The sequence below is a fragment of the Labrus mixtus genome, chromosome 11 (assembly GCF_963584025.1).
Source record: "Labrus mixtus chromosome 11, fLabMix1.1, whole genome shotgun sequence".
Classification (NCBI taxonomy): domain Eukaryota; kingdom Metazoa; phylum Chordata; class Actinopteri; order Labriformes; family Labridae; genus Labrus; species Labrus mixtus.
In genome coordinates this window covers 6,155,155-6,170,795 of record NC_083622.1, presented here as the reverse complement: position 1 = coordinate 6,170,795, position 15,641 = coordinate 6,155,155, and the positions used below count along the sequence as shown (strand labels likewise).

General features: G+C 40.0%; 2 protein-coding genes across 2 annotated transcripts in view; both read left to right on the top strand.

The window, feature by feature from the left end:
* Positions 1 to 2,623, top strand: part of ubr5 (ubiquitin protein ligase E3 component n-recognin 5) — a 47,437-nt gene extending 44,814 nt beyond the window's left edge. The window contains exons 57-58 of the mRNA XM_061049735.1: positions 44 to 129; positions 1,916 to 2,623. Of these exons, the coding sequence (XP_060905718.1) occupies positions 44 to 129; positions 1,916 to 2,128 (299 nt within the window). The 3' untranslated portion in view covers positions 2,129 to 2,623. The remainder of the gene's footprint in view (positions 1 to 43; positions 130 to 1,915) is intronic.
* Positions 2,624 to 3,113: 490 nt separating this feature from the next.
* On the top strand, positions 3,114 to 15,610 carry LOC132983161 (protein LYRIC-like). Its single transcript, XM_061049391.1, has 12 exons — positions 3,114 to 3,503; positions 3,733 to 3,818; positions 5,516 to 5,597; positions 6,065 to 6,229; positions 8,309 to 8,428; positions 10,076 to 10,147; positions 10,270 to 10,338; positions 10,464 to 10,624; positions 10,842 to 11,055; positions 11,157 to 11,359; positions 12,567 to 12,694; positions 15,497 to 15,610. Exons 1-12 carry the CDS (start codon positions 3,191 to 3,193, stop codon positions 15,561 to 15,563), a joined length of 1,680 nt encoding a protein of 559 aa, XP_060905374.1. The 5' UTR covers positions 3,114 to 3,190; the 3' UTR covers positions 15,564 to 15,610.
* The last annotated feature ends 31 nt before the right edge of the window (positions 15,611 to 15,641 follow it).

Genomic DNA, 15,641 nt, shown 5'->3' with positions numbered 1-15,641 from the left:
TTTTGGCAACACATCAAGCTAAGGCTTTGACTTCATTCAACAGGTGAGAATGCAGACAAACTACTGCAGTTTAAACGCTGGTTTTGGTCCATAGTGGAGAAGATGAGCATGACCGAGAGGCAAGACCTGGTAAGTGTGATTCACCAGTGCAATCCCTGTTTTTATATAGAGGCTCACATTCAGGTTTGAGGTGTGAAAACTTTTCTCTGTTGGGTGCCCAATACTGAGAAACAATCTGAATGACTCCTCCAAAGAATCAGTTTTCACAAGTCTATTTGTTTACTGTACATTACTGCTTTCTTTCAATGGATTAGTTTGTTTTTCAACCATATCACAGTCCAACGATGTATCAGTATTATATAACACGCAATATCAGAAAAAAGAATCTGTTTTACAAATAAGTATTTTTTGGTTTAAAAAAAAAAAAAAAGATGTGAAAACTAGGTTCCATTTTGTTCATAGTGTTTGTTTTGATTTTCATTAGAAGGGTGTTTTGCTTTTTGTGCATTAACATTAGCCATATAACAAGACTACTTACCAGTACACTTTCTCTCTATACTAATCATTTAGACAACCCTTTTAGATAGACTCAAACTGTTTCCCAAATAATTGACCTAGTGATGAACATGAAAAAAATAAAAGAAGAATCCTGTCTGTTTAAAGATTTGAGTTAACATGTTAGTGAACCTGAGTAGTAGAGTTACATCACTGAAAACAGACCACCCTGCACATGGCACTTGCTGTGAAAACCAAACCCTGAAAGATTTTTAAAAAATGGGAGTTGTGTTTGACAATCTTCATCAGCAGTACAAAGGAGCAGAAACATACAAGCAGAAAAGATTGGGAGGTGATGATGTCAGCGAGGTGCAGCCCTTGGTTTCCTCAAATTAAATAGTGTAATTTAGTATTATAATATGCAACCTGCTTTATTAGATTGATTGACTACGGTCTCGATGTCTGTCACTAAACCTTTGTCAGAAACTAGTGTAAATACATCAATGTCATACTAAACTACATACGGACTTTACTATACATAGGCTACATTTATAAGGCAACAACTACAGGAATTCTCTAGGGTTGAAATTGTGCAGAAACACCAAAACTGTTGAAGTCCACATGTTTTGCACAAGTATTCAAGTGAATGCCTTTGGCCCCGTGTCCAAACATCAATTAAAAAAAAATAAATGGGTGTGACCGCTCCGAGTGCTTAATTTTAAAATCTTTCAACTTCTCAGAAAGGCGTTGTTGATGCCACTGGCGCTCTTTGCCAAATGTATGATAATTCCCATATTTTTGCCAATAACAAATTGTCTTGTACCATCAACAATCTTCTTATATCTGTGCCTGCTGGAGTAAAAATGATCCCAAATATAAGACATACAATAAAAAGCTACGGAGCAGTGTCTGTCATACAGCGGCTGTTGTCATAGAGACAGGACGGACGTGCAGCGCTTTTCTTCTCAGCAAACAAACGCTTCATGAAAGTGCTCCCGAGCGCACAGCCAGCACTTTTCTGCCCGGAAAAAATCTAGGTGGACACGGGGCCTTAATCATTGTATGAAAATGTGCCTGATGAATGGTGAAAGAGATTTAAAAAAAACACATTAAAAAGTACAAGAGACAAGATCATGATTATAAAATGGTGCAATGAAATGTTTGGTGTTGAAATATTCTTTTAGGGGCCCCCCCCTTTTTTTAATATACATATACTCACTTATTTATTTTTACGTCTCTGGTGTTGGTGTGTGGGGAAGCTGTTTTCCATTCTTTTTTGTCCTTTGCCGTCCCTGATGAAGCCTGGCAAATGCATAATGCTGTTTTCTAACTACATGTCTCAGAATAGAAACTGTTATACTTGGTACAGTGCTCTTTATGTGGAAATGGAAAAGGTGAACAATGACTTTGTTTTCCTCAGGTTTACTTCTGGACCTCCAGTCCATCTTTACCAGCCAGCGAGGAGGGCTTCCAGCCAATGCCCTCCATCACGATTCGGCCTCCAGATGACCAGCACCTCCCCACAGCCAATACCTGCATCTCACGCCTTTATGTGCCACTCTATTCTTCAAAACAGATACTTAAACAGAAGCTCCTGCTAGCCATTAAGACCAAGAACTTTGGTTTTGTGTAGAGGCTTGACAGAAAAGAGTTCAAAAGGAATAAGAAAACATGTTTACTGTTGTGAAATATTTACCTAGCTTAATTTTTGTAGATTAATTTTCTGTGTATACAGTTTTACGAATTTGACATACTGTCGCTATCTTCCCAGGCTGTAATATTTGTGTTGTGAACACAAACACCTTGTTATTTTTTATTTTTGTTTTTTTTTTGTGTTCATGAAGTCCAGAACATTCCTCCATTGGCCCCAGTAAAATCTAAACCCCACAGCCATGCTCTAATGGCTCAAACCTTAGCTTCCCAAGATATGTGGTTTGACAGAAGACTGTCAGCCGAAACCCAGCCAAAGATGACAGCAGTAGAAGTATTTAAAAGAAAAGACACACTGTGACTGAGTTTCCTTTCCCTAAAATACTATCAGTGACAGTTCACTGCTGCCTTTGTGGAAAGTCCTTTTTCTTGTACAAGGGAAGTAGGGAATTTCAAAAATAAACTTGGATGCAAATAAGTTGTCTTTTCTTGATTTTTGATGAGGGGCCTCAGTGTTGGCATCAGTTTAAGAGACGAATGGTAAGTAAAAAGTTGCCCATCTGTGAAAGACTCGACCCACTACACCTAATAGTCTCCACTTTACCCCAGCAAATATTGTTCAGTAAATATACACACTAGTACCTTTTGATCATAACCCTCATTTTAAATTTGACAAAACACCTCGTAAATGTTCACACACACAATGCCAATAATAACTACAAAACACTTTGGTTTGCTCAACTTTGGACACTTTGCACGGTTGAAGCTGCGGTTTACAAGGGACCGTGAAGGCAACATTTTCCTCGTGTCAAAACGGAGCCATATGAGGTGAACCTGCGTTACTCGCGCGTGCACTGGTGGTGGTCAGCCAACGTGTGCGTTCATTTCCCTTACCGGTTCTGTCACCGCAACGTGGACAACATTTCGCAGCCTGGATGTCTTTGTTAGCCTGCTGAGGCGACTGGAAAGCTGATTACTTCATGCTTTTTTTTTTTATCATGTCGACACTGTTCCTCATCGACCCGTTGTAAGAAAGTGTTTAAACATGGAGCAGTGGCAGGACGCGGCCTCTCAGCAGATCGAGCCTCTCACAAACCGTCTGAATGAACTGATGTCTAAAGGCCTGGGGCTGCTGCGCTCCGAGCTCGGGATGGATTTGGGACTGAAGCCTGAGCTGATTCCATCATGGGTGATCCTCTTAGCGGTGTGCGCAGGGCTGCTGCTCATGGTGGCTCTCTGGGCCTCAGCCTGCCAGGCTCTCTTCAAGACACGACCAGCTGTGAGGCCAGCTGACAGCGAGGTCGTCAACGTCAAACTCGAGGAGCCGAAGAGAAAAAAGAAGGATGCAGAAAAGGCATGTAAATTAAACCAAGTCTAAATATCCGCACATGCTTTTTGGCCATTCCGTTAGCACAAGTTGACTGTCGGGCTGTAATCTCTAATTTAATGAAGCTCTACTCCAGCTCCAGTAAAAGTGTCTGACCTGGCAGTGCTGGCCTCACCTTGTGTTATTTAATGATTGCTTGAGGAAAGGAAGTGGATATAGTCTACATTATATATTTGTCTTCACCAATGCCTTCCAGAAAGCCCTGCCTAATGGGAGAGATGTTACTGAACCACAGGAAGAGCCCATTGATGAGACAGAGCCGTATCACCTGTCAACCCCCCAGAAGGTAAAGGATGAACATGTTGCACAGTTCATTTGCTCTATCAAGGCAAGGCAAGTTTATTTCCAGAGCACATTTCAACAACAAGGCAATTCAAAGTGCTTCACACAAGACATGAAAAAGCCTCATGACAGAGGAAAGAAAAGAAACATTAAAATAGAACATTTAAAAATCACTGAAATTGTTAAATCTGAACATGTGTTCAAATAAAAATAATTCAAATTAATTGAAATAAATAAAGTAAAAAATATAATAAGAGTTCAAAGTTACAGTGCATACATTTAAAAACTGTTTAAAATGTAAAATTGTTTAATGAAAGGCAGCTGACGTATTCAAAACACATGCAAAAACAGTTCTGTGTTTTTTTTAACATCTTGATTGGCCCAGTGCGATGGACGTGTTACTTTTACAGGAATGATTGTAAAATGACTTGCACCCGCTGGAAAGTTCTTGTCAATGAAAAGAGGCTGGATACAAAGAATTCTAAAAGTGCTGGAGGTGATAAATAGTGCTTGCTGAAAGATGATATGTAGGGCGTCTTGGATAGTGGTCACCATAAATAGACACTCTTCTGGCATGCTGAGCAGACTGGACTGTCATGGTAAACTCAGGTCGGGTTTTCCTATCAAGTTACTTCCTCGGTCACGTGCTGAGTCAGGGCTCCACGTTTCTGTTTTAACACTGGTTGGTCCTTCTCCCGAAAATCTTGAGCGTTAAGACACAAATTCCTGTTTATAGTCTACTCATATTTGTCATTATATTGTTTTTATTTTTACTTAACAAAACACAAAATCAGTTTATTTCATTTCAATAATAAATATCTGGCTTGTGTTACCCACATTCATTTTTCCATTTCTCATCAGTTGGAATCCAGTCATTAGTTGCTCTTAGAATATAGCAGCAGGAATAGAAGTTAATTGAATTTAAATAAGAAATAAAGTAATTAATAAGTACAACAAGAAAGAGCATTGCAAAAATAAAGCTATATACCAATCACAAGTTATTGAAGAAATGTGTAAGTCTGCATATTATTAAAAAAAAAAAAACTAGCTATGCAGAGTCGTATGTACAAAAAGTGCAGAGTTGAAGAAAATAAATAAAAATAAAGTAATACTGAGCTATTGTGTGTATCAAAAATGCAGCGTAGTCTCAGTAATGCATTATTGGATAGTTTCTTGAACTGTTAAGATTCAGATTGTACATTTTAAATAATTGGAGGGTTTATACAGTTTTCAGGGTGAAATAGTCCGGGGTCAGGCAGAGTGTTTGAGGGAGAAGTTGTATCGTTTGATGGTCATTGACAGGAAGGACTTGTTGTGTCGTTCTGTGGTGTAGTCGTTGGGAAATCAGTCTTTCATTGGAGTGTTTTCGTAACAGTTGTGTCAGCTTCACAAACATAAAGCCCAATATTATAAATTATTAGTGAAATGAAACTCCTGAAGACTGACTTTGAAATAATGAGTCATAATGTGTCATCTCTATAAGTGTTTAATTTATCTTTGCTAATGGTTAAGCTTTAAGACAGAATCTCAATGCAATAAATGAATTGTTATATCTAGGTTATAATACTGATGTCAGATAGATGTATGGTCCCAGCTCATAGCTTAACCACTATAGCCTATGCTTATTTTCTTTAAACCTCTTTCTTTTCTCTCATAATGACTTTCTTCTCTACTATACAATTCAATTTCTCTTTTTTCCAGTCGAAGAAGTCAAAGAAGAAGATCAAACAGGCTTATAAGGAGACCAAAGCTGTGAAAGCAGATGGCAAAGAACCAGAGGAAGGTGATATATTATTGAAGACCTTTTTGTTTTTGGTTAAAGTAACGTCCGGGTATGGTATCATCAATTTGAGGAGGCGTGCTATTTGTTTCATTTTAAGCAACTATTTCTTTAACCAGGCAACAGCACCACATATAGCAACACATGTACATTTTTAAATCCATTTTAACATGGCCATGATTGAAAAAAGGAAGTGTATTTAAATCTGACTTCATGCAGGAGTGAAGCAGGGAGAAGGATGCATTCAGATTGCATCACATCTATAGGTGATGCATGAATGGTTTTTTTTCCACTACCTGACTGAGAAAACAAAATGGATCTTATTTAGAGTCTTTGTCTCAAAATACATTCTTAGAGGGAATTTGAAAAGCCTCTGCTTCTATAATTTTGTTCCTGTCTAATCCATACCATGTCTCCTCATTCCTCCCATAAGAGCCATGAGCTCACTAGACTCGATGCTTATTTTTCAGGTTCATGGGAAACGAAGGTGAGCAGCAAGGAGAAGCGTGAGCAACGCAAGAAAGACAAGAGTTCAAATGATGGCCCAGACAGTCCGGGTGGAGGAAACACACCAGCGAGCGCCCCTCCAGAGCAGCCCAAGGCCTCCGCACTTCTCAGCCAGAAAAAGAAAAAAGGCATGTTCATCTCATTTTGGGAATCGGTCTTCTCAAATGTTTAGATTTGGGGTTAAAATGAAGGAGTTTCCCCACAGTATTGTGTTTTGCTTGTTCACAGTAACACAAAGAACTAAGGGTGTAATGGTTTTTTACAGACTGAAAACATGACTTGTAAATGAGTTGATAAGATGTTGTAGGTGTGTGTTTATGTATGATGAGAAGAGAAGCTGTTGTTACCGTCACTTATAATCATGCAAATATAAATATTGAGAAAAAAGAAAAGATAAATACCCAGTAGATTTTTTTTAAAGCGTCAACTGACAATAAAAAAATAAACAAGTTGTCATAGTTAGAAAAGGTCTAGGGAGTGGCTCTGATGGCCTAGCAGTTCGGTCTCGCGGCTTGCCCCAGGTTCAATGTATCATCCAAATGAAGGCAAAGAAAATTTAAAGGAAAAGGGCTAGGGAACAAAAACACAAGAAAGAAGTAAAGAAAAGAAAAGAGAGCGGTTTCCATGACAACAATGATAAGTATGAAAGAAAATAGCAATGACACTAAGTTGTAGACTGCTCTTCTGTTTTTGTCACATGCATGTGGAGGATGTTTTTGCTCCAGCTATCAGAGCAAAAAGTCGTCCTGTTCCAAGCAGTTTGCTCTTTTTTTTTTTGCATCTTAATGTGTGTCTTTTTCAGGGTTTATTTTGATGCCAAACTCAGCTAAACTTAACACAGCAACCTCTGCTATTAGTGTGTGAATGTGTAGGTGTGACCTGCACTTTAATTAATCAGAAAAGCGTCATACAAGCTCAAACCATTTACCATGTACTTCATTTTTAAGGACATACAGAGTTGGAATTGCTCTACTGATCACTGGAAAGTTTGCGTGGGACCTCCTATTAGTTATGCGGTTACCACATAGTCTCACCTCCCAGATGGGTTTTCTAGTCGTGGCTGTTAGTGCCTGTGTTTGTGAATTGGCAAGTTCTTGCAGTGAAGCCTATTTGTACAGAAATGAGACAGTTTTCCCCCAAATGACTCCATCATGTTACATTTTATAGGAACAACAAGCACTGGTGCAAAGAGACACAATTATCTGTGCAGCGTAATTCAAGATGTATTTAGCAGCCCGCGTGTGTTTTTGTAATCAGAATCACACCAGCTGCAGAAACGTATTCAAACAAAGGTGTAAGAAGCTTCTGTTTTAAATGAATATGAGACGTTGCACCTCCGTCAGTGCATTAACGCTGGGGATGTACCTGCTTGCTCTCCCTCCCTCCCTCTTCCCATGGATAAAAAAGGTTTGAAAATATACTTGGATGGCCATTAATATACCTGGCTCCAGAACTCTGTGAGGTCTGGGCGCTCTATCTCTATCTCTATCTCCTCCTCCCTCCCCCCATGGATAAAAAAGGGCAAAACATATACTTAGACGGTCATTGATATACCTTGGTGGCCCAAGTATCATCTATTTCTGGGAAACACTGAATCAGTTTGTGAGCAACTGCATAGCGTTTAATGCTGTAATTATTTCTATATATTTAAACAACAAACACATTGAGGTAAACCTGACTTGTTCATTTCATGGTACCAAATGGAGGCGGAGCAATGTGACTTGCGGTCTTCTGTCTTTCCCCAAATAATAATTTATATTATGATGATAATAGGCCCAATGCAGCAGACACTGATAACACTGTACATGTCTGTTGATGTGGTTCTTCTGCACACTGCAATTTCTATACAAAAAGGCCTTCCCCAGTTTAGAATGCCTTGAGTTTGCTATGATGGTGTTTTGCAGTTCCCTCTTTGACAGGACAGTATATATAGAGAGAGAGACTTAAAGGGAAATGTAATTGAGTCTTGTTTGAGTTTGCTGTAGTCTTTTAGCTGCAGTGTTGGTAAATGATCATCATATTTCTACATGTTACTCTTGTGTAATTTATAGTTTTGGATAATAAGGCAGAAAAGGTTGAAGCTGTAATGCTTCAAAATATATTTGATCAAAAAATCCATTACCCATTGGTTTTACTCAAGCAACAATATCTCAGTGGTGCTTACTTGACCAGAAGTGTATATGCCTAATTGAAATCTGTTGTTGCAGTGGTGACTCCCTGTATCACTGATGTGGCTGATGAGGTTCCTGCTCACGCTGCTGCTCAGAAGACTGACCCCTGGACATCCAGTAAAGAAACGCCATCACCCTGGAGGGCTGAGATTGATGGTGAAATGATTTCTCTCTACTGCTTAACTTCTCGGTGGTTTCACCCTCCTCCGCTGCTCCGTGTCATTTCCTGATAACCTCCATACTGGCTGTAGTGACGGATGTATTGATGAACTAATTGATAAGATGAAAAGCTATATATTCAGACATTAGCAGAGGTTAAATATTGTTATTTAAGTCTTATTTTAAAGATTTTGATGTTTAAAAAAAAAAAAAAAAAAAGCCATCACACAACTAAAAAAAATAGAAATTGATCAGAAAATCGTTGTTAAATAAGTGCATGAATAAAAAGCATAATTCAAGATATGAAGCATTTTGCTGGATTCAGATTTTAAAAAATGTAGAACTTTATCTTTTATTGTCATGTGGAATCATAAAAAGCTTCCCAGTTTGCACTGTTGGCCAAAATACAATAAAAACAGCCTCTTTTTTTGTTAGTTTACTTATTAGATTTTTAATAGAACAAATGAGGAATCAATAATAATTTAAAAAATAGTGAGCTCTTTAACCAGGACAGCTTATCATCAAAATAGATGCCGATCCACCCCGGCATATTCCCTTCTACCCTCCCAACTTTATGATCCAGCCATCCAAACAATGTTTATAGATGTTTTACAAATGACTTCTTAAAGGTTTACAAATCATTTGGTAATCATTAACAAACACTTTATAAAGTGTATAAAATATAATGTGTGCATCAATAAACTGTTATTTATTATTTTTACTGTAACATAACATCAATTATAGTATTACAAATAATTAGCAAACATAATTAATCATCATTTCATTGTTTGTTAACAGTAAAATAACTATTAAATGAAGGTTAATTAACTATGAATTAACCCTTTATTGATGATGGTTATTATAAAGTGACCTGATTATATTTTAGGGGCGCGTGTGAAAGCTTGACAGCTTGTCCTAACAGCACGCGACACGAGCGAGCGTCAGCAACAAAAACAGCCTGATTCAGTCGTTTCCTGTTGGAGCGTTCCTAACTGCCCGAGAGCGACGTGCTGAATTTATCCCGACGCCCCAGTTCTATTTTTCCTTTCAGTCGCTCGTGTAGACAAACGAGGAAGGAGGGGACTCTACAAGCCACTGACACTCGCTTCCCTCACTCAACAGAGCCTGTTAGCTTATTTTACAAAGTGGAGACAGTCGTGCATCCGTGATTGAAATGTCGTGTTTTGATTTGTGTCAACAACACCAGAGAAAAACGTCTTTTCGGCTCAACGTGAGCCGTCTATTGACGAGCCGCTGAGTGTTGGCATTTGAGTCAACGGCTCGTCAATACAAAGCAGCACGTATCCGTTTGTCCACCTTCAATACAAAAGCACTAGATGTCCGACTGTTTGCAAAGGGGGAACGGAAATTCACTGCACAGAGAATTCATTATTTAACGGATGCAGCGTGGACAGCCGGCGTGTGATGTGACTGTTAGGACATGGTGTTAGAGGTTATATTACAGCTGTGAAAAAATCATTTAAAGCGATAAGTTCGCGTAATTTAACATCTTAGCACAACTTCATAGATCCAGATATTTTTTTAGTCTCTGTCAAAGGATTAGGGATAATAACAGTAAAGAACAATTCATTATTATAGTTATAGTTACTATGATGTAATACAAGTGAAATGTATATGTTGCAGAGTCATGGACTGTGATTGAGAGGGGGATTACTACAGCAGAGGGAAATCTGTCTTTACCTGGAAGTACTGCTGGTAAGTAAAATAAAATAAAAAGATGTCACAGTTTTACAAAAGCCAGGAGCACGCCCCGACATGCAGAACGTTTCAAAGCATGTGGATGGACGCTTTAGGTAATAGTTGTTTTGTTTTTGTAGAGCCACAACCTATGATGGAGTCACTCTGGCTCAGTCAGCCCAAAGTGGAGGACGAGTGGTCTGGACTTCGTAAGGATAATATCTAAACATTTTGATCTGCTTTATTAAACTTTGATGTCAATTTGAAGTTCTGAATCTCCTTTTTCATCTTTTACAAACTTTTTTTTTCTGATGCTCATTTGTGTTTTCTTAAGACGGTGGTTCACTTGACCCCACTTCTGACTGGAACGCCCCTGCTGTGGCCTGGGGCAACTTTGAGGGGGGCAACTATGAGGAGCCCACTCCTGAGCCTCCTCAGACTCAGGAGAAGCCCCGACCTGATCCTGCTACGGTTAATCTGCTTGTAGGAGTAGCTGTAAGTATGCCCCAAAAAAAATAGCATTATAGGTAGTGATTGGTGTTGTTAGAATTTGTATAGATGAGTAATAATGATTGAATGAGGATTCATTTTGTTTAAGGTTACTTAGGGGTGTCTGAAATCATGAAATAGAGTCAACTGTAAAGTCAGTAAATCATCATACTTTTAGTTGCTGCCGTATTTCTTATTTTGAATCATGATTTGTGTTTCTAAGCCTGATGAGGAAGATGAGAAAGTGGAGGTAGAGACTGCTGCTGATGGAGCCGACAAAGTGAAAAAGAAGAAGAAGAAGAAGAAAGCTGCAGAGGAGGAAGAGGCAGGTTTCCATGAGATGTCTAGTGATGATCTATATATAAACATGTTTCCATATGTATATCTTGCTAACCTTTTTTATTATTTTTTAACCATGAAAGGCTTTACATTTCTCTGCTAGTTTTCCGTTGATATTTTGATAGCTCGTTCCAGTTGCTTGGCCCAATGACAGATAAATAAATACTTTATTGATTCAAATCAACTAGCAAATGATCAGCTGCTTCATATGAAGGAATTGACATCTCAAAAATCTACTTGGATTTCACAAGAAAGCTTGCACACCAACCTAGCTTTTATCAATGTGTCCCACAGGGCGAGGAGCGGGAGAAGGAGATCGCACCTACAGCCACGGTGAAGAAGATACCACCTCTTCAAGAGAATACTGCTGCTGTCCAGCCTGTAAGAGCAGCTGATGCTGAGGTTAGCTGTTGATGCTGATTACTCTAATCATAATGCAATGCTTGACAAAAAAAATAAAAAGCAAATATGTAGAGTTGGAGGGGTTTGAATACTACTCTGTGTTTACCCAAAACTAGAAACATAATCAAACTAGATTTCTGAAGAAATTGCCATGTGAGAGCCGGCAAAGCTACGAGCATACGCATCAGCTATCACTGTTACAGCCGTCACTGTTCAGTCTCTCCTGAAGCTTTTCACAACCTCCAAACTAAAGCTAAAATTTTCAAAATCCTTAAGCACCAACTATAGGATATCCTCTGTCAGTTGGGACAACCTTGTTGAGGGGCCCTGTTTTTAAAGCAGCACATAAAGAGTTTTACAAATAGCAAGAAGGTTGAGCAATAAGAACCGTACACAAGCATGTCAGACAAATGATGTTATCAAGTTTAAAAAGACATCTTTCTGAAATACACTTGTTTTATTGTTGCCACAATTTCCAAAATGTACAAAATAAAATAACACAATATTCTGATAGTTTCCTGAACACTGTTGAAAAAGTTTCTGATGTTTGATCAAACATTTATCAAAAAGGTTTTTACCAACAGGACTGACTTCAGTAAAACGTAAACTGTCACAAAGGGCACACGGTTACGTTTGATAGTGGCTAACAGTTAGCGAGTTATGACCACATGGTGTCATCTTTAAGTATAGGTATTTCAGATAACTATATTAAAATAATTTAAATATGCACTCGTAGTTTTTGAGTTATCAGCATTCAGAAATAGAATGCTTAATATTTAAAATATTCATATAAAATCACTGTAACATTTTATAATCAAGAATGACAAGTTTAAACAAATAATAATATATAAAGCTCTCACATTAATTACCATGAGGACCATAATGTAAACCTAAAGATGCTCTATGCACCTGCTTGTGTTAGATTGTGGTGTGACCTCTCTTACATGTTGTTGGCGTACTTGACGAGGCTTTTCTCTTTAGGGTAACTCATTGTCTCAGATCAATTCATTTTACAAATCTATCCCCAGAGCCCTGGCCAAGCACTCTGATGAATGCAATCTGTATCTTGAATGGTTGGTGTAGGCGTACAAACACTAAATGATTATTCCAGTTTGTAACTGTGGTGGAATTAAGGAATTTAAAATCCTTAATTTATTAATTTCTTGCTGAAGGGATCAAGACTTGCACTGTTGCTGTTTCCTTCCAGTTTAGACCGGAGCAGCTTGTGAAGGACAACATATCTAAGACCCAAGTGCCACAAAGGCCGTCTAATGATGAGCCCATCGCCAAGAGGAACAGCCCTGCTGCTCCAAAACAACAAAGTAAGTATGCCATGTTGAATCTAACACCAAAAGCTCACACACACACACAGATCCACACACACACACACACACACACACACACAGATCCACACACACACACACAGATCCACACACACACACACACACACAGATCCACATACACACACAGATCCACACACACACACACACACACACACACACACACACAGATCCACATACACACACACACACACACACAGATCCACACACACACACACACACACAGATCCACACACACACACACACACACACAGATCCACATACACACACAGATCCACACACACACACACACACACACACACACAGAGATCCACATACACACACACAGATCCACACACACACACACACACACACACACACACACAGATCCACACACACACACACACACACACACAGATCCACATACACACACAGATCCACACACACACACACACACACACAGATCCACACACACACACACACACACACACACACAGATCCACACACACACAGATCCACACACACACACACACACACACACACAGATCCACACACACACAGATCCACACACACACACAGATCCACACACACACACACAGAGCCACACACACACACACACACACACACACAGATCCACACACACACACACACACAGATCCACACACACACACACACACACAGATCCACATACACACACAGATCCACACACACACACACACACACACACACAGATCCACACACACACACACACACACACACACACACACACACAGATCCACACACACACACACACACACACACACACACACACACACACACACACACACACACACACACACACACACACACACACACACACAGATCCACACACACACACACACACACACACAGATCCACACACACACACACAGATCCACACACACACACACACACACAGATCCCCACACACACACACACACACACACACACACACACACACAGATCCACACACACACACACAGATCCACACACACACACACACACACAGATCCACATACACACACAGATCCACACACACACACACACACACACACACACACACACAGATCCACATACACACACACACACACACACACAGATCCACACACACACACACACACACACAGATCCACACACACACACACACACACACAGATCCACATACACACACAGATCCACACACACACACACACACACACACACACAGAGATCCACATACACACACACAGATCCACACACACACACACACACACACACAGATCCACATACACACACAGATCCACACACACACACACACACACAGATCCACACACACACACACACACACACACACACACACAGATCCACACACACACAGATCCACACACACACACACACACACACACACAGATCCACACACACACAGATCCACACACACACACAGATCCACACACACACACACAGAGCCACACACACACACACACACACACACAGATCCACACACACACACACACACACACACACAGATCCACACACACACACACACACACAGATCCACATACACACACAGATCCACACACACACACACACACACACACACACACAGATCCACACACACACACACACACACACACACACACACACACACACAGATCCACACACACACACACAGATCCACATACACACACAGATCCACACACACACACACACACACACACACACACAGATCCACACACACACACACACACACACACACACACACACACACACAGATCCACACACACACACACACACACACACACACACACACACACACACACACACACACACAGATCCACACACACATACACACACACACACACACACACACACAGATCCACACACACACACACACAGATCCACACACACACACACACACACAGATCCCCACACACACACACACACACACACACACACACACACACACAGATCCACACACACACACACACACACACACACACACACACAGATCCACACACACACACACACACACACACACAGATCCACACACACACACACACACACACACACACACACACACAGATCCACACACACACACACACACACATCCACACACACTCCACAAAAAAAGGTCAGTCATGCCCACTAAGCAACTTTGAACGTCTATTATCTAGCATATATTTATTCAGAGTCTTTACTAGTCTAATATTTACGCTTACCTTATTGGGCTACACATTTTATTAATCTTTATTTCATATTTGAAGCACCATCTTCTGTCAGAGCTACACGTGTGTATGCATGAAGGCCAATGACTAGCAGAGTCTAAAACAAAACAAATAAACAGAACTAAAATCCAGACTTTGCCTCAAGGGGCTTCACAACCTTTTATAGCAAAGGGAGTCCTCTCTCCTTAAACCCTTCACGTGGATTTGTAAAATCATTTCGACACATCAGTGCAAAATAGGTTCGGCAGTGGTAGAGTCGGATGCTCTCAAACTTTTGGGTCGGGGGTTTGATCCCCAGCTCCTGCCGCCACATGTCCGATGTATCATTGAGCAAGACACTCGACCCCAGATTGCTCCAGCTGCTTTGTCGGCGGCGTGTCTGTGGATTATAGCCTGACCGATTAATCACACCCAAATCTTTTCTAGCTTCCTAATATTATCAGAAAACGCATTATCTGTGTCCTTATGTCAAAATGTACGTCTTTTTCATTCGCTGTCTCTGAGCAACACTTTGTAATCTGTTATGTGATTCTGAAAGCTTTGAAGATTAATAGGAGGATTTTAATGACTTGTGTGTTTCCCCAGAAAAACCTGAGGAGATCCAAACCGCAAAGCCTTCAAAGAAGAAGAAGGCGAGAAGAGAGACATGAGAACACGTTGTGAAGACTTAAAGATACTGTTTATGCAACTCATTCTGTGATAACAACTTTGAACAAAACTCTTCATGATGGATTTACATCT